Source organism: Pelodiscus sinensis, chromosome 5 (assembly GCF_052426305.1).
Source record: "Pelodiscus sinensis isolate ZL-2025 chromosome 5, ASM5242630v1, whole genome shotgun sequence".
In the NCBI taxonomy this organism is placed as follows: Eukaryota; Metazoa; Chordata; order Testudines; family Trionychidae; genus Pelodiscus; species Pelodiscus sinensis.
Genome location: NC_143056.1, coordinates 44,777,319 through 44,796,016, shown reverse-complemented (window position 1 = coordinate 44,796,016; position 18,698 = coordinate 44,777,319). Strand labels below are relative to the sequence as shown.

Here is an 18,698-nt window from a genome sequence, read left to right as displayed (position 1 = left end):
CACCACCCCACCCCCCTCCCTTGCAGCAGCCCAGCTGAGCAGGCAGCACTGAGCAGGAAGGGGAACGGGGGCAGGGAGAGACGGAGGGGAGAGAGAGGCAGGAGGAGGAGGAGAAGAGAAAGGGAGAGTGAGAGGCAGGCGGGGGAGAAGAGAAAGAAAGAGATGGAGAGAGAGGCAGGAGGCGGAGGAGAGCTGAGGGGGGGGGGGAGGCAGTAGGAAGAGAGAGAGAGAGAGACAGACAGACAGAGCGAGAGAGCTCAGGAGAGAAGACCTGAAAATCCTGTCTTGTGACGGGCTAATTGGCTAGTTTTGGAATAACAGCCGTTATTCCTAAATAACTTTGCTGTGTAAACACACCCTCAGTCACTGGGCCATTGGTATGATGGTACATCTGTGCTGCATGAGAAGAGCAAGAATAGGGTGGCATCAGCAGGCATTGTAGCCCAGTGTCTTACAATCTCCCCTGCTCCCTAACCTAGGGGATGAACAGGGATGATCGTGGTGGAGTGTTACAGGTGAGAGCCCTCATTCTGGTGGAATAGTGCCCATCTGTACCTGCAGGGATCGATTCCTGAGGAAAGAGTGAAGCCGGTTTAATGTGACCTCAGCTACCCCTACTATACTCTCACTGGAAGGTCAGTAGTATTCCATGATCGAAGTGATGAAAGATGCCACCTGATCTAGCAATATCAGCAGGGCTTGACAAATGATGGCGAAATCCGCTTGCCAGCCCCGCACTGCGCATGTGCAAGACCTGCATTGCACACGCGTGCGCTGCTGGTGAACGGGGAGACTGGCTGAAATCTACTCGCCACGGGCAAGTAGATTCAGTGATTTGTCGAGCCCTGAATATCAGCATGTCCATAAACCTTAAGATTACGTTAGTTTGTCCTGCACTGTTTCCATGCCATGTGCCACTCTATCAGCCTGGAAGGGATCCAAGGTGTTGTAGGAGGAGAGGAGCTAGTGTAGTTAGCCTGCAGCAACCTTGTTGGTGAGGTAACCTTGGAAGAAGAGAGATTTCAGTCTGGTCAGTAGTTGGTGTGATCACTAGCTGCAAGGGTCCGTTTCTCACACGAAGGCCAGGCAATTGCATGTTACAAGTTGCTCATAGGTTTACCCTCCCCCTCGAGAGGAGTGGATGAGGGCCCTGAGACAAGGTAGTTGTTACCAATTGCTGGGCCTGGAAGGAAAGACCTTTATCCTGCAGCGTGGTAGGATCCATCTTCCTGGGATCAGTGCTGGGCTTCCTTGTGCTGGGTTTAGGCAAGCCGCGGAGACAGTGCTAGTCATGACTCCTATGATCAGCCATTCAAGCCATGTGCCACCTTTACTACACTCATTTAACTTTTACACCTGCCATAGAAAGTGATTTCACCATAAATAGTGCCAATAATCTTGACATTACATTTAAATGAACAGCAGTAAACGGCTTCCTGGTTTATAAACATGCTGCAACTTCCTTAAACTGCTTAGAAGTTCTGAAGCCAGGTCAGGTCTTCCACTCTTGGGCATGTAGGAGGAGGGCCTGGTACCTATCTGAGACTGGTAGCTGAGCCAAGCCCATGATTGCACTCCTGGCCAGCAACCATGGCTTGCTAAGGAGTTGTCAACTTTTGCACTTTTATTATTTATTGAGCATCAACAGTGTGGTTGGTGATGTGCAGAGAGAGAGAGAGCGTCTCTGCCCCAAGAGGTCTGCAGCTTAAATCAGACCCAGATGACACAGTGGGACTAAAAGTGCTGGGGGAAGAAGTGTTTTAAGAAGGGCTTTGACTGAGAAAAGGGAAGCTAACTAAGCTGTGCACAAGCTGAGGGAAGCATAAGGGGGCGGGCTGTGCAAGGAAAGGCGAAGCCAAGAGTAGAAGGAAGCAGTCAGAAGAAAGATACAAAGGCAGGTGTGTTGTCATCAGGAGAAGGGTAGGGAGAAAGAGGGCTGAGATGCTGATGGGGCAGAGTCGTTCAAGGCTTTCAAGGTCAGGAAGAGAAACTTCCTCAAGGCAAGAAGGATCCTTCAATCATATTCTCAGCTGCAGAAGGGGAGAGTGATTGTAGGAGCAGTGTTTCCCAGCCTGCAGGCGATAGGGGGAACAGCAACAATGCAGAGGAGGTTACAAGAGAGCCAGCATGTTGATAGAGGTTTTGGTCATAGGTGACTTATGGTAGCCCTCAGGGGGTGCACCGCCCCCTGTGCCCCTGCCAAAATTTTAATTGCTAAATGGGGTGCCCCCTCACATAGCCCCAGAGGGACAGAGAGGGGGTATGTCTACACTACCAGGTCATTTTGAAATAAATAGCCCCCAAAATAACTATTGCAAAATAAGCTTATTCCGCTTCACAAGCAGAGTTATTTCGAAATAACAGTCTTAGCAGTGTGGTTGCTCGCTTTGTTATTTTGAAATAAGGGGAGTGCCCTGGGTGCACACTGTCCTGCAGGTACCAGTCACTCCTGGCTTCAGTGGTTGGAATGGAGAGACGGGGGGCGTTGAGATGATATAAAGGAGGGGCTGCCAAGTCTTGTCAAGAGCTGGATATGACAAGAGGAGGGAGCATTGGAAATTCGAGGTTGTCGGGGTGACTTTGGGGTTCTCAGTATACTAAATAAAATGAAGCAAGGAGAAAGCTTTGGAAGAGGTATGATAAATTCAGCTTTTGCCTTGTTTAGTTTGAGATGGTTGCAAGACATCTCAGAGAAGTGCCAGTCAGAGATGCCAGGTTAGACAAGGAGACATTATGGATTGAGGTAGATCAGGGTATCATCAAGAGTAGAGATGACAGATGAGACTATAGGAGGAGATTAATCCCCCAAGAAAGAGAGTCAATGGAGAAAAAACATCCAGCAAAGCTCACTAGACACTATACCATGTTCTCTTGGCCATCAGGTGGGGTTTATGATTTCCTGCTGTTTTCTCAGTCAGAGGTCCCTTTTGTTTTATGGGTTGTTATTCTTTAGTACAAGGGAACAGGTCTGGTACACTGTAAAAACAGCAAGAAGCTTGAGACCTGGCTAATATCAGGCCCTGAAGAAATTTGTGGTAAAATGGCTGGATATTGGTATATTTGCAAGAAAAGGGGAGAGTGACTATGAACCAGAGGTGGGGAGAGGTAGAGGACTTCTTAATGTCAACTATTCGTTTCCTCCATCTTAGACTCTCATAGATCCATATACATCTGTATCCTAGTGACTATGCAAAATAGATGCCGAGAGAGAGAGATTTTGTTCCTATGTCTCTGTCTGTCTATAATTTGCTTGTGGCCATCTAGTGGACATTTCAGGGTGTGTTTGTGTGTTAGAATAGAATTCCATGCTCACTAAAGTTTATTACTTGAAAGATCTCTGCTGAAATAAGGTGTCAAAGGTACTGAGTGAGATTTGATGTTTGTAAGCCACTCTATCACGGAGACTCAGTAACTTGATCAGCTTCAAGCCTAAAGATCCAGGGATGGACTATGCCTGGATGTGCAGTTATGAAACTTTAATTAAAAAGACAAAAAATGGTCTGTCCATCTCCTACGGATTGGATGCAGAAACTCTTGCATATTTTGTTCCTTTCCACACCACAAAAAACATTTTATAATAGTTTGTGTTTTGTTTAAGCCCATGAACGCTTTTAGAAACTAGAAATAGTTAAAATTTCTGGTTGCATATTCTGATTTCCAATCACATGTCTAAGGTGAAGGAAATCGCTCTTTAGCAGGCATTGCTTTAGGCATTCATAGAGTAAACAAACTAAGATGATTAATGCAAATAACTAGAGCACATTCTATCTTCTCTCCCCTTGCAAAATGAGAGAATCTTCCTGATACAATTTACTCATAATAGCATCATCAATAATGAATTAATCATATCAATTATAATTAATAAAAAAAGGAAACCGACAAGAATAACTTAGGTCGTGTCTATATTATACAGAAGATCGACGCTGCAGAGGTCAATCTTCTGGCATTCAATTTAATGGATCTTGTAAGGACCCGCTAAATTGAACACAGAGGGTGCCTCTGTTGATTTTGGAACTCCTTGCAGTCGCAAGGAGTAAGGGAAGTCAACAGCAGAGTTTCTTCCGTTAACCTCCCTCTATGGGGCCACCAGAGAAATTTGGCTAAAGGTACGTCGACTCCAGCTACATATTTACATAGCCTTCTGGTTTAGCATAGACCGGCCCTTAGTCAAGCTCTTATGAAACAATTTTACCCTGAGATACAGCGTATTGTAGCTGAGATTTTGCTGTTGTGGGGATATGGTCACCCCATTGCCAGACTAAGTAGTTTCTGAACACTCACATTTTCCAAGATTTCACAGTGCAGCCATACTTGGTGATGCGACATCACAGGTGGGAGTGTATGGGGGTGTGATGTTCCAAGAGGTGATATTGTGCTCACAGATTGTGATATCTACTGGAGATACGTAGTTTCTGTTTGATGTCTCATGGTAACATCTTTGCATACAATTTCTTTTGTCCTGTGCTCTGGCAGAAGGAAGGGCTCTGCAGCGAGTTCAGAGAACCTGTGTTGTTCTGCTCTCTGAAGCAAAATACAATGAGCCAGATGATGTTCACATTCATCTTTGGTGAGGATGCTATGTCATCTCTCTATATTTGCTCCAAGCACAGTAACTAGATAACTCATACATGTCTGGGGGGCAGGATACTTGACCTCTAAAAACACATGCCTTGGCTACTTGTTACAAAGATGAACTCCCTTAATTGGTAGCAGTAGCAGATCCCTTATCTTCTCTCTGGTTCCAGCTGCTGCCAGGAACACGTCTGTCTGTCTATTGTACTTACATGATCCCCATCACTGTAGAATCTGAGTGTCTTACAATCTTTAATATAGCTATTCTCACACCACTGGGAAGTAGGGTAATACTATTATCCCCATTATACAGGGTGGGAACTGAGGCACAGAGAGACTATACTTTGCTCTGGAGATGTACATTCTAGCTTGAGTAGACATACCCGTACAGGCTGTGATGGAGCTAGTGTGATAAAACTGGAAGTGGAATCATCACCCTGGTGTGAGTAGTAGGAGTGGGTAGCTGCCCACTTGGCGTGTTGGACAGGTACAAACTCAAGACAGTCAGCCCCACGTGCTTCTCACACAGCCAAGGCTGCTCTTCTATTTTTAGCATGCTAGCTAAATCAGAGCTCGTGTGGGCATGTCTCCTCAAGCTGGAATCTAAACTTCCAGCTCAAAGTGCAGATGTACCCCATGTGTAACTTGCTCAGGGTCACTCAGAAATTCTGTGTATTCACACATACAGCACACGGCCATCTTCTTGTGTCATCAATGCTGCCCAGAGAGCGATCTAGCAGATTTGCTGTACTTTCCTCTTAACCCAGTTAGTGTCTGGCTGGGATTCACAGCTCCAGATATCAGCTATTTACCTGCAAAGGGCAGCCTTACATGACAGTGTTGGTTGGCTAACAGCAGGAAATCTGATTTTAGACATTTAAACGATAAACAAGGCTGATGTGTTTTCACCTGGCTTCAGAATCTAACATGTCCTGCTGTGCAAAACTATTGTCCTGCAGAAAAGAGTAAATTTGTGTCATTTCCACCAGATCTGAGGAAATGGGCTCAGGATGCAAGGGAGCCGTTGGACTGCTGATGCTATTTGGGCCTGTCATACAGGTATAGATTGCAAAGGGACTAGACAAAGAGAAGACCTTTCCATCTCATATGCAAGGGATCCCTTCCCCATCCTGTCAATGAAAGCCAGGGTGTGGGACTAATGGAAACCAAGTATGTCTTGCTCAGGGAGGGACAGCTCCCACTGACCCTTAAATAGCAAAACCTCACTCAAATTTTTATTACGTGTCAAAGATCTTGTCAACTACCATCCTGCCTCTACCTTTCCCTCCTTAGGGAAAGGATATTAGCAAGCTTGTGGTGGGCCAACTTCAACTCCCAAATGTCTCTAGTACTGTTACTCTCAGGGCAACATCAAAGGCGCCACATGCTCTTTGGTATATCAGGTGCTCCAGAAGAGTATCCACAGCCACAGCATCAAGAAATGGGTATTGTGGAAATTAGTCTGGTATATGGTAGTGGTGAGACAGTGGTAGAACCAGTAACTGACCATAGTAACATACTCGAGAGAGCTAGGAGCAAAAAAGAATTTCCTGAATTTGCCATCTGCTCATTGTTGAGAGTGTGTATCCAGATCCAGAGAAAATAAGAACCTAAGAACAGCCATAGTGCCTCAGACCAGTGGTCCATCTAGCCCAGTATCCTGTCCTCCAACAGTGGCCAATGCCCTAGAGGGAATGAACCGGTAATCATCAAGTGATCCATCCTCTGTTGCTCATCCCAGCTCTGGCAAACAGAGGCTAGGGAAGATGTGTACAATCCCGACTATGCCTAAGTTAGCCTGTGCATGCAGCATGAGATTTGATAGTATCTGTGACTTACTTCTCTCAAATTTTGCCAACTTGTACAATATGTACAAATCTCTCCATCAACTGTCAGACAGGGGCACTGCCTGAGAGTGGCAGTCACCACATAATAAGCTTCTGAGTCAGGAATAGCAACTGTCATGCAGCAATCAACACTTAGCTACTAAGATGTCAATGAGGATGTAACAAGTCAGAGAGATTGAAGTGAGCAGGACTAAGCTCAGGAGAGACACCTGGAAGGTCTCAAAGCCTCTCACATCTAGGAAGCCACGATAGGCACCGATTTAAAAAGGAGTGCCAGGCTACATTGCGTTACGTACAGTGGATTTGATCTGCATGGACGAGCTGTGATCAGAATTGATTCAGACCGTAAGTCTCATGGTAACATCTTTGCATACAATTTGCCCCTGAATCCTCTAAAAGTAGAGATAAAACCTAGAGGTATATGCTGATCATGTGCTGCCTTACTCAAACCTCTTCACTGGCTTCCTCTGCTTTCCAAGCTTGTTGTCCTTACCTTCGAGCCCTTGCATGACTCTACTCACATCTGTGTTCTGTCTCTCCCTCCTCTTCCTACTTGCTGTCTGCACTCCATCCAAGAGCCTGTCCTTCCCCTAGCTCCGCTATATCCTCCCACTTTCCTCTTTGCATCTTCTCTCCTGCTTCTACACCTTCTCTCTTCTCAAGTGCTGAATAACCTCCCTTTTCTCATTCAGATCCTTCCTTAAAACTAGAATCATGTTTTTGATGATTTGCCCCAAAATTAAAAATAACAACAAAATCTTCCAATTACTATATTGTCTTGAGCAGTTGGGCTTCTCAGGGCTGGTTCCATATTTTCTGTTGTTTCTACAGGGCTGAGTATGCAGAATGTGGCATGACAGATTTCTCTCCCTCTCTCATTAGTATATCAAAAGAAGGGCATTACATATTGGCTGCGTCTAGACTGGCATGATTTTGCACAAATACTTTTAACGGAAAAGTTTTTCCGTTAAAAGTATTTGCGCAAGAGAACGTCTATACTGGCATGTGCCTTTGCACAAAAGATTTGCTTTTGCGCAAAAGCATCCGTGCCAGTGTAGACGCTCTCTTGCGCAAGAAAGCTCCGATGGCCATTTTAGCCATCGGGCTTTCTTGTGCAAGAAATTAACTTGGCTGTCTACACTGGCCTTCTTGCACAAGAATACTTGAACAAGAGGGCTTATCCCTGACCGGGAGCATCTGAGTATTTGCACACGAACCACTGATTTTGTATTATACAAAGTCATTGTTCTTGCGCAAAAACTCACGGCCAGTGTAGACAGGCGGCAAGATTTTGTGCAAAAGCGTCCGCTTTTGTGCAAAATCTTGCCAGTCTAGACGCACCCATCAAGTGTAGGACCAGTGTTGACGAGGCCAATTCAGTCAGAGTGGATGTAGCTCACTGCAAGCAGCTGATGGAGAGCTGTGAATACCAAGAGAGGGAAATTTTCTTTGTAGTGAGAGAACCATTCTAAGTAAGTCCTTATTCAGTTTTAATTTCATCATGTTACATTTGCAAATGAATTGCAGCTCTGTTGCAAATCAAACATCAAGAAAGGTAACATACAAAAACAAGTAGTAAAACTAGTAAAAACTTTAACCTCACTAGACACTCAGGAACAGATTTAAAAGTAGCCATTCTTCTACAAACCCTCGCCCCCAAACCTTCAAAACCAGATTACAAAGAGAAACAGCAGAACTGCAATTCATTTGCAAATTTAACACAATTAAATTAGGACTGAAGAAGGACTTAGATTGGTTATCTCACTATAAAGACAATTTTCTCTCTCTTGGTATTCACAGCTCCCCATCAGCTGTTGGGAGTGAGCCACATCCATCCTGACTGAAGTTGCCTCATTGACACTAGTCCTACACTTGATAAGTAACTCCTTTGTTTTGATATACTGGTACATATATACGGCTCTGTCTTTGTAACTTCCACTCCAATGCATCTGATGAAGTGGTTTTTACCCATGAAAGCTTATGCCCAAATAAATCTGTTAGTCTTTAAGGTGATGCAGGGCTCTTCAAATTAAATTTAAAGGGATCTAAAGTGTACATGACAAACTTCTCTCAGGAGTAGCATTGTTTCAAGATGCTTTGCATTTGTCTAAGAGAAAGTTATAAAAACAAAGGCATCCTTCAGCAGACAGAAACATAATCTTGAGAAATTGCCTCTCTGCATTTTTAATGTGCTTGTCAGCTTAAGTATCTAAGTGCATATACACAAATGTAAAAAACATTGGGTCTTTCAGAGAGGACTAAGCTCTTTGTCTCCCTGTGGTGTATGCCTCTGCGCATGAGATCAGGACCTATTTGGATGAAAGATGAGATGAAATACTACAGGCACTGAAAGCCATGCTCCAAGCTGGAAGTTCAGATATAAAGAGATTCCTGACATAATTAGGGAATACTTGGTGAATTGGGATGAAATCGGTGCAAAATATAGCCCACCTGCAAAGGACCCAAAATAGTTCTAGCTAAAGTTATGAGAATGGAGGTGTCGTCAAGAATCCATGCTGGTCACCAGGACACAGACAAGATGTCTCGGCAAGTCAGAGATGTTAGTCTGGAAAGGCAGGAACTTGCGCAACAAGTCCTATGACAGATGGTGTGAAGTATTATGATTTCATAATCAAGTGAAGGAGCCACTTATGCCACACAATGTACCTCAGGCCTGGAGCAAAGCTGGTATGAACAAGTAGCTTAAGTGTTTCAGAGCAGTTAACTATCACTTTGACTACCGGGAGCTTGAACAAGACACAGCTTGTGTTATAATTGTGCAGTGCTGCAGTGAGCAGTTTGGTCACCTGAGCATTTCTAATGCTATGGCAAGTGCTAGTGGCTCACATGTCACAAAGCCATTACTTGTGAATTTTGGAAGTGCAAATGCTTAATTTCCTTGCCTTATCTCAGTCAGTATAATGGGAAAACCAAGCTAAGGTCATGCTTTTATTAGGTGAAAGCAAAATTTATGGTACATATCCATGCATAGCTATTTTGGCCTGTCATGATGGAAAGCACCATGACCAGATCTGTGCAGCAACTAATATCTTAATTAACCCTGGATACTACTTCCAGTGGCCAACAAATTACTGCTGATGCAGCTTATAGAAAGAGCTATAGAACAACAATATCAGCCCCATCCCAAAGTAAAGCTCTGATCAAGGAACCATAGAACTAACAAAGAGATCAGCAAGAAAATGTGAAGCCATTTTCTCCAGGGAAAGAGGAGACAAGATGCCTTCTGACAATAAGTGTCTCCACATTCATACCTTGTGGTGAATAAAGGGATGTACTTGCATAACATCCAGTTCTACGGACTTATAGAAAGTGAGGCACCAGTAAAAGCTGAGAAAATAGAAATGGTTCTCATTGTCTTAAACAAAGGGCTTCTCTCGGCCCTGAGTTAACTAAGAAACTGAGCAAAGGAAAATGTAGGCTAGATGTCATGAAACAGTTCCCCAGGGTGAGATCTGTTAGGGCCTAACAGGCTGTGGAATCATATCTCAAGAGAAATCCCGAGGCTTGGGCTTTTGAAATCTAGACAAAGGCCTGACAATAGACAATAGGGGATAATTCTGCCTTATCTGACAATGGTGGACTGGATGTGACCTGCTAAGGCATAATGTCTTATGACAGTGTTAGAGAATTGATAGGTACAGGCCCGGCCGAAGAATGTGCGGGACCCAAGGCAGCACGCTGAGCTCCATGGCCGTGCGGCTTCCGGTAGGATTGCCAGATGGTTTCAACAAAAATACCAGACACTGGGACACACTTGACATTACATCACAATCTGTGTTACATCTTATGTAGAAAATACCGGACATTTATATTTTCTCAATTTGTTTCCTGAACAGACAGCTCAAATAGAGGACTGTCTGGTTCAAAACTGGACACCTGGCAACCTTAGCTCCCGGCTGGGGAGCGGGGCTGGAAGTTGGACAGTGTGGGGCCCTGAATGTGTGGGGCAATGGAGCCCTGAATGCGTGGGGCCCAAGGCGACCGCCTTGTTCACCTTGCCCAAGAGCCCGGCCTGGGTAGGTAACATCCCATGGGAAGAAAATCTAAGGGATAAAGAACTTCAGGAGAAATGTCAGTTTCTGAAGGAGACAATATTAAAGGCACAACTAGAAACTATCCTAATGCAAAGAAAAGACAAGGAGAACAGCAAAAGGCCAATAAGAATCCATAAGGAGGTCTTTAATTACCTAAAAAACAAAAAAGAATCCTACAACAAGGGTAACATGAATAAATTGCTAAGGATGAGCACAAAAAAATAGCATGTAGGGAAAAAATCAGAAAAACTGAAGGCCATAAATCAGTTGTACTTAGCAAGGGAAATAAGACAGTAAGAAAGGGTTCTTTAAATATTTTAGTATTGGAAAATGAAATATAATGTTCATAATTGCAAAGAAATGCACACTGGAAATCATAATCCCAACTATACGTAGAAAATGATGGAGTCTAAATTAGCTGTTACTAATTTAGATACATTTTTAGTCATCATAGATAGTTCTTTGAAAACATCAGTTCAATGTGCAAAGGCTGTCAAAAAAGCAAACAGAATATTAGAAATCATTAGGAAAGGGATAAATAATAGAACAGAAAATATCATAATGCCAGTATATAAATCCATGATTACCCACATCTTGAATACTGCATGCCAGTGTGGTCGCCCACATTGAAAACAAAAATTGGGATTGGAAAAGGTTCAGAAAAGGGAAACAAAAATTATTAGGGGCATGGAATAGCTTCCATATGAGGAGAAATTAATTACACTGGGACTTTTCAGCTTGGAAAAAAGATGACTGAAAGGAGATATGAAAGCTAGAAGGCTATAAAATCATGACTGGTGTGGAGAAAGTAAGTAAAGAAGTATTATTTACTCCTTCTCATGACACAAGAACTTGCAGTTACCCAATGAAATTACGCAATAGGAAAGACAAAAACAAACAAAAGGAAATATGTCTCTACACAATGTATGGTCAACCTATGGACCTCATTGCCAAAAATAGTGAAGGCTAAATGTATAATAGGATTCAAAAAAGAGTTAGATAAATTTATGGAGGAAAGGTCCATCAGTGGCTATTAACCAAGATGGTCTAGGACATAACCCCAAACTCTGGATGTCTTTAAACCTCAAAACTGCCAGAAACTGGGACTGGACAACAAAGGTGGATTGCTCAATAAATTGTCCTGCTCTGTTCATTCTTTCAAGGATCTGGGAGACAGGATACTGGGCTAGATGGACCACTAATTCTCACCAGGTATGGCCATTATTATGTAGAAGGAAGAGAAGGCTGAAAAAAAATGTAGATCTTCTATTTGGCAAGGAAGTAGACCTAATAACTAATTAGATCAGGAAGGCTGAGGTTTAATGCTTATTTTGTTCCACTAGTCACTGAAAAGGTCATCAAAACGATGAGCAGATATTCAACACAACTACCATTAACAACAAGGGGGAAGGAATGAAAACCAATATAGGGAAATAACAGGTTAAAGATTATTTAGATAAGTTAGATGTATTCACTTTGGCAGGGCCTGATGAAATTCATGCTAGGGTAATTAAGGATCTAGCCAAAGTAATCTCAGACCCATTAGCAATTATCTTTGAGAACTCAACGGGGACAGATGAGGTCCAAGAGGACTGGACAAAGGCAGATATATTACTTATCTTTAAAAAGGCTAACAGTGATGGCCCAGAGACTAATAGGCCAATCAGCCTAACTTTGATACCTGGGAAGATATCAGAACACATTTCTAAACAGTCAATTTAGGAGCATCTAGAGAATAATTGGGTTATAAGGAATAACAAGCATGGATTTTTCAAGAACAAATCATACCAAACCAATATAATTTTTTTTCTTTGACTGGATTACTGGCCTAGTGGATTTAAAGGAAGCAGTAGATGTGATATAGCTTGATTAGTAAGGTTTTATTTGACACAGTTCCACATGACATTTTCATAAGCAAACTACAGAAATGAAATCTAGATTAAATGACTGATATGGGTGGTTGAAAGACTGTACTCAAAGGCTACATCTTCACTGCGAGTTTTTTCAGCAGAAGATATGCTAATGAGGGATTCATTAGCACGAGTTGCAATCTTATTAGCATATTTTCTGCCATTTCTTTTTGCACAAGGGGTTTTTGCATAAGGACATAAGGCTGGGGAACCCTTATCACTGGAGGGTTTTAGGAACAGGTTGGATAAACATCTGTCAGGGATAGTCTAAGTTTACTTGGTCCTACCTGAGTGCAGGGGACTATGACCTCTCAAGGTCCCTTCTAGCTCTATATTTCTGTATTCTGTGTGTTGAGATCTAAGGCATTAATTATGACAAAGATGCTGAGCTTGATTCTTGTCTTATTAACCCCAGTTTTAAACTATATTGTTTCCACTGGATTTCATGCCTGATTGATGAACGTAAATGAGAGCAGAATTTGGCTCTCTCAGTCAATAATAGAGGTGATCAGACAAGCCTCAGAATTTCCATTGTACAGGATACACTGACATTCCAAAATTTCCTTTCATCCCAGCCCAAAACGAAAAGGTTCCCATTAAAAAAAGAATATCAGAAAAATTTCATGTTGGAAGTGTCAGAACAACCTTATCAAAGTGCTTTGCTTCATATTTATCATTTTGACTGTTGTAATATAATTTACGCTATAACAACTTTTATGTTTATAAATTATAATCTAATAGTCAAAACAAAGCCAAAATGATGTGCTTTGATCTTGTTGCTGTTTAGCACTTTGATAATTTTTCATCAAAAATGTTGATGGAATTGACAGTTCACATGAAACATTTTGATCTCACTGAAATAGCATTAACGGATGGAAAATTGATTGCCACCTGGCAATGTGTTTCTGTTGTCTCTACATTTGCTTCCTCTCCTGTGCTGTGAAGAAGGTAGTATGTTGTTTTAATGCAGGGAGCCACCTAGTGGACATTACAGATGCAGTTTCATGAAAGAGCTGGGGAAATGAGTGATATGAGAGGTGGGTGAGTGAGTAATGGTGTGCATTTGACACCAGTGTGATTGAGAGAAATTCACAAGACTGTGTGTCCAAGGGGAGGAGTGAAGGCAGGAGCAACAGAAAGCACTGAGGAGGAAAAGAAAAAGGAAGTGATGGGTAATAAAAAGCATGGGTTGTGAAAGGTGGATGGGTGCAGGAAAGAGAGAAGTATGGGGAAGAATTGTGGGCTATCTATTATGAGTTACACATTTTTTGGTGATTTTCAAGACCACCCCCTTGTAACACTGAAACACTGAAAATTAAGAACCCTCCACCCATGCATTAATTTATGGACAGCACTTTATGTACTGTAAATGTCATAGTGAATCAACCACATCCCACGTCTATCTCACAGGGGGAATCTATGGCCAGCTTTGATGTCACTGCAATAATTTTTGACAAATGCGAAGATAATCTTGGTGCTCAGTTACTGCTGCACTCAGCATCTTCAAAATTGTTTACAGGGGGTTTAATTATCTGCAACCAGCTTCCCCCAGAAAGAGAGTGCCCAAGGTATTTCTAATAGGATGTCAAGGGAGGAACATGGTGAGACTTCTATAGATGAGGAGATAACTGCATCTGTTTATCTAAGGTAAAATTGGCCAGCTCTGTTGCTTGGTGGTGGGGGTGGGGTGGAGGCAGACAGTGCCTTTTGATGGCAACTGCTCAGAGGTCAGAGATGTTGCAACCTCATGATATTTGAACCTGGTCAGTTAGAAAGGTCTGGTACCATTTGCACTGCTGCCTCAGAGTGCAGATTGTGGAAGTTCCTGCTTTGTCCTCTTTGTTCCAAAGAGGAAGGAGCTAGTGTCATCTGACAGGCCTGACACTGCAAAGCCCTCAGGAGAAATGAACAAAGCCATTTCTGAGGAAGAATTCCTCTACCACCTGACTGATAAAGTGCTGTCCAGCCAGGAGAGCGCAGATGAATCCTGGTGGGCTCTCCCCTAAGGATGTGTGGGTTCAGAACCAATAACGGTCCAGAAACAAAATAGCAGCAGATGGAAAATGCAAAGACTGTAGATTTTAAATGTTCCAGGAAGCTATTTACTCTTTTTGTGAGGCAGTCAGTGACCAAGTTCTCTGACTCCATTCCCTACAGTGCTTGCCATTGGGGCAGGGAGCTGGGATTAGAGTAGCTGCAACGTTCACCTGCCGTTCCCTACAGCAGGGGGTTTCTACCTTTTTTCATTTGTGGACTTTAAAAAAAATTAAAATGGTGGTGTGGGCCCCTTTGGAAATCTTAGACACAGGCTGCAGACCCCAGCTTGAGAATAACTCTCCTATAGCAATTCCTGCCTGGAGAGGCTGGGGTCAGAGTAGCTGGCAACTTCTCTACAGTTAGTGCCGTGGTTGGTTTCCTGCTGCCCCCTGCTGGGAGAGAGAGGGACTGGAGTAACCATGCTGCTATATAGTACCCTACACAGCTCATGATAAAACAGGCTGGTGCTGGTTGGAGCAGCACTAGCTGTTCCACTGGGCAGGGCAGAAAATATTTTTGGTGCCCCAAGCAGAGAAAAGCCAAGGGATCTGACCCCTGCTTCCCTGTCCCAAGGGACAGAAATAAGTGGTCTGTTCCCAACAGCGCCTCCTTCTGAGAAAGGCTGGGAATGGAGTAGCTAGGAGCGTCCCTACAGAGGTGCTTCTGTCTCTTTCCCCCTTCAAAGCTCCCCACTGGGAGAAGCTGGAACCACACTGGGCTGCTCCCCACAGCCATGATAGGTCTGCCCAGACTCATCCATTTCAAATTGGCAAGCTAGCTGGCTTTCTGCTGTGCCAGGGAAACAAACATGTCAGCTACAGCCCCCCAGATCCCACCTACGATACAGCCCCCCCCCCCTCCAACTGCTCCCTAGCTGTGGAGGGGAGCATCCGGAGTTCATTCCAGCATTTCTCTCCCCAACCTGGCCCTTGGGAGCCCACTTGCCAGCCTCAGGCCCCCAGCTGGAGCAGTGAGTACTGCTCCCCTATGGCTCTTGGCTGTGGAGGCATCAGAGGGTTAAGTTGTCAGCTCTGTAATGTTAAACAGGTGTCAAAGGCGCCTCCATATATCTGCAGATTGAAATCAAATTCTTTGCAGTATAAAAAGATAAATTACCCAGGCGATTCCCGCCTCATCCCACTCATCAGGCCAGCGCCAGACGGCAAGCAATTTTTTTTTAATGTGCTAACGACCTAATCAAGCAATCAAGTTGGAGAAGATTGCGGAGTGACCCCGAGCATCCATCTGCCAGCGAGACCCCGCCATTCATTTCCACTCCACCATGTACTTCCCTGGAAAGAAAAAAAAATTCCTAAACAAATTAACACCCAATTTTCTGTGAGTCTAATTAGTTAAATGAGGAGGTGGTTGGGGTGTCCTCGGGGAGGGAGGGGCTGCCTCGCAGAGAGGCGAATGGTAACTCTATGGCATTAATTAGCGCGGGTCAATGGCGCAGTTCCCTAGGGAGCGGCTGCTTTAATTTCCCGTGATATTTCAGTGCCTGAGGCCCATCGATTCAAACTGAAATTAACTTATTTTTCAATCAGGCCCGGGCTGCCCCTGGGGCTGACTCTTCCTTTGCCGCCTTCTGAATAGACCTCAAGCAATTTTTCATCTAAAGCTGATGCCTCTCCAATGCGAGAAGGGAGGGAATGAGGGGAGGGCGGTGGGAGAGCGAGACAAGAGGAATGGAAATCGGAGCGAGAACACTAATAGATTTCTGAGAGTCCCCCCCCCCTTGGTGCCACCCGAGTCTCTGCTCACTGCCCTCCGGGTCACAGCCCAGAGATTATTCTGCCAATTTTCTGAGAAGATGAGGGGCTTTTCAAATGGGGAATTCAGGGTGAGCTGTGATGACTGCCCCCTCCCCACTCCACACACACCTCAGTGCACACCACCTTGGGCCAGCCCCAGCCCCAGCCCCTGCTGTGCACAGCCTCTCTCTGCAGCTCAGCCACCCAGTTAATGAAAGAGAAAATCCCAGGCACCCAAGCCAAAAGCCACTAGTGAGAGACACTGCAGTGGGAAATTAATTACATCCTGCATCAAGGGATGGGTCTGGGCTCCTGCGAGGGTGGGGAAAAGACAATCTAGTGGATGGGGCGTGAGAGAGGAGAAAAGTCACAGCTGCTCCAGTAGGGGGCTTGTACATCTCCTTCTCCTCCAGGGTAGATATGGTGGCCTCTGTGGAAGATGTGCACAGCCACTCAGGAGAGAGGCATAGCTGCTCCTGTCACATCTCCATGGCCCATAGACAGGCACACCCCAAACTCTCCTGAGAGACTGAGTGATGTTGGTGAGTTTCGTCACCTGTGAGGCAGGCTTGGGGGGCAGTAGATGGAAGCTGGCCCATTTCTAGTCTACATCGTGCCCTCTCTGTTCGTCATGGTCAGTTCTGTGCTCCCATCGGGAATAAAGGTGACTGAAGTCTTTCTCACCATTTTTAATAGGTCTCTTGTTTTGGCTTGTGACTTATGAGGGGGACATGTGGGCCTATGCTCACGTGCATGTGCCCTCACAGTTATCCACAAGCACGTGTTCCTGCAGGCGCATGTAGAATCCCAGGGCTAACTAAGGGGCAGCGACAATTCACCAAGCCTCAGTACACTGCTCTGCTTTTTGCAGGTTTGGTTCCAGAATCGGCGGGCCAAGTGGCGGAAGCGGGAGAAGTGCTGGGGCAGAAGTAGCGTGATGGCAGAATACGGGCTCTATGGTGCAATGGTACGTCACTCAATCCCGCTGCCAGAGTCTATCCTCAAATCCGCCAAGGACGGCATCATGGAGTCCTGCGCCCCTTGGCTCCTGGGTAAGAGACCAGCCCCACACCTGGGTACAGCCAGCATTCCAAGGGGTGACCTATTGAAATAGGGAAACTTAATTGTTTCACTGGAAGTGTTGAGCAAGAGAGGAAATTATCCTGCACTCACACTTACTCCAGAAACCCAGAGCACAAGCACATTACCTTTTATATTAGGGACTGGCCATTGAGCCCTAGGGCATGGGAGGAAGCTGCCAGCCCACAGTCCCGACTTGAGGGGTATCAGCCCCTTGGCCCAGGGTTAGGATGGGGCCCACACTCATGTGGAAGAGCTATCAGCCATGAGCCCACATTCCTGAGGCATGAGGTGTGGGGGGGGGACTATCCCCTTAGCCCAGGTTTCTGTGGTGTGGCTGTCAACAACCACCTTACTCAAAAGCCATAGCAGCTTGGTTTCCCTGTTACACAGCAAGAAGTGGTTTGGGACTGATTCCTGCAGCCCTTGTGGTACCCCCTGTGAGATCCTTTGCTTGTGTCTTGGTTCCTTTTTGGGGGGGGAAGGAGGAAGGAAGGAAGAGATAGAGGGAGGGAGGTAGGGACTGGTATCCTCCCACAGCTCCCTGCCACTGAAGACAGTCTAATTCTTGCCTGCCTTCTTCTAATAGGTCACAGGTGGTGTGGATGTGGAAGTAGCAGATTCCCTTTCACATTCCTGTTCTTTGCTTCCTGATTTCTGATCTATCGTGCTCATTCTGTTAAAAAGCTAATTTCTGGCTTCTTAGAAATATGCTGCCCCGCTCTTCTGTCTGTGTATGGATTTGGGAGTGAGAGGTGTGGGGGTAGACTATGTGAGAGGGAGACAAAGGGATACCTCTTGCCAGCCTTGTGAGTGGGAGAATAGCCAGTTTCTCCTCTTGCTACCAGGCTCCAGGCCTTCCCTCTTACATGTGTAATCTTGTCATTGCTAGCTGGGTACCTTCACTGGTCGCTAGCACCAGGGAACCTATTCTATTTGATCTCTTGTGTCCAGTCTTGCAGCCTAAACTGTGGGGCAGGAAATCCCTGCCTCTTGTGATGTTTAGAATGTGTCCCCTGAAGTGGCATCACACTTTAACACATTTGTCCACTTCTCAGGGCTGGGCATTGAGGAGCATAGGGATCTGTCCCCTCCCATCCCCTTCTCTGCCTTAGGTGTGCCCTGTCTCAGTTCTGGCCTGTCTCAAGCAGAATATTGGGCCTCTGGGTAATAACATGGGAGGTCCCCATTATTGTAAAACTAAACTGACTCTTTATTGTGAGCTATTTACAGAGTTGCTGCAACTGCAACTAACATTCCAACCATGCGTACACAGACTGACTTCTTGGTTCTTCCTCTTCCATCCTGAAACCTGTGCTCCTCTCTCCAAGTTCCCTCCTATTGCTACAGGCCAGGTTCTTCCCTTATGTTTGGCCTGGTCAGAACGCAGAGTGGGCACAAGCTCTCCCCTCTGGTCTACCCTGAGCAACCTCTTAGTGCTGG

The 18,698-nt window shown here is 44.9% G+C and overlaps 1 protein-coding gene across 2 annotated transcripts in view; it reads left to right on the top strand.

The window, feature by feature from the left end:
• Positions 1-18,698, top strand: part of VSX2 (visual system homeobox 2) — a 43,113-nt gene that overhangs the window by 21,886 nt on the left and 2,529 nt on the right. For both annotated transcript variants that reach the window (XM_075926880.2, XM_075926881.2), the window contains exon 4: positions 17,047-17,227. In XM_075926880.2, coding sequence (XP_075782995.1) covers positions 17,047-17,227 — 181 coding nt within the window. The remainder of the gene's footprint in view (positions 1-17,046; positions 17,228-18,698) is intronic.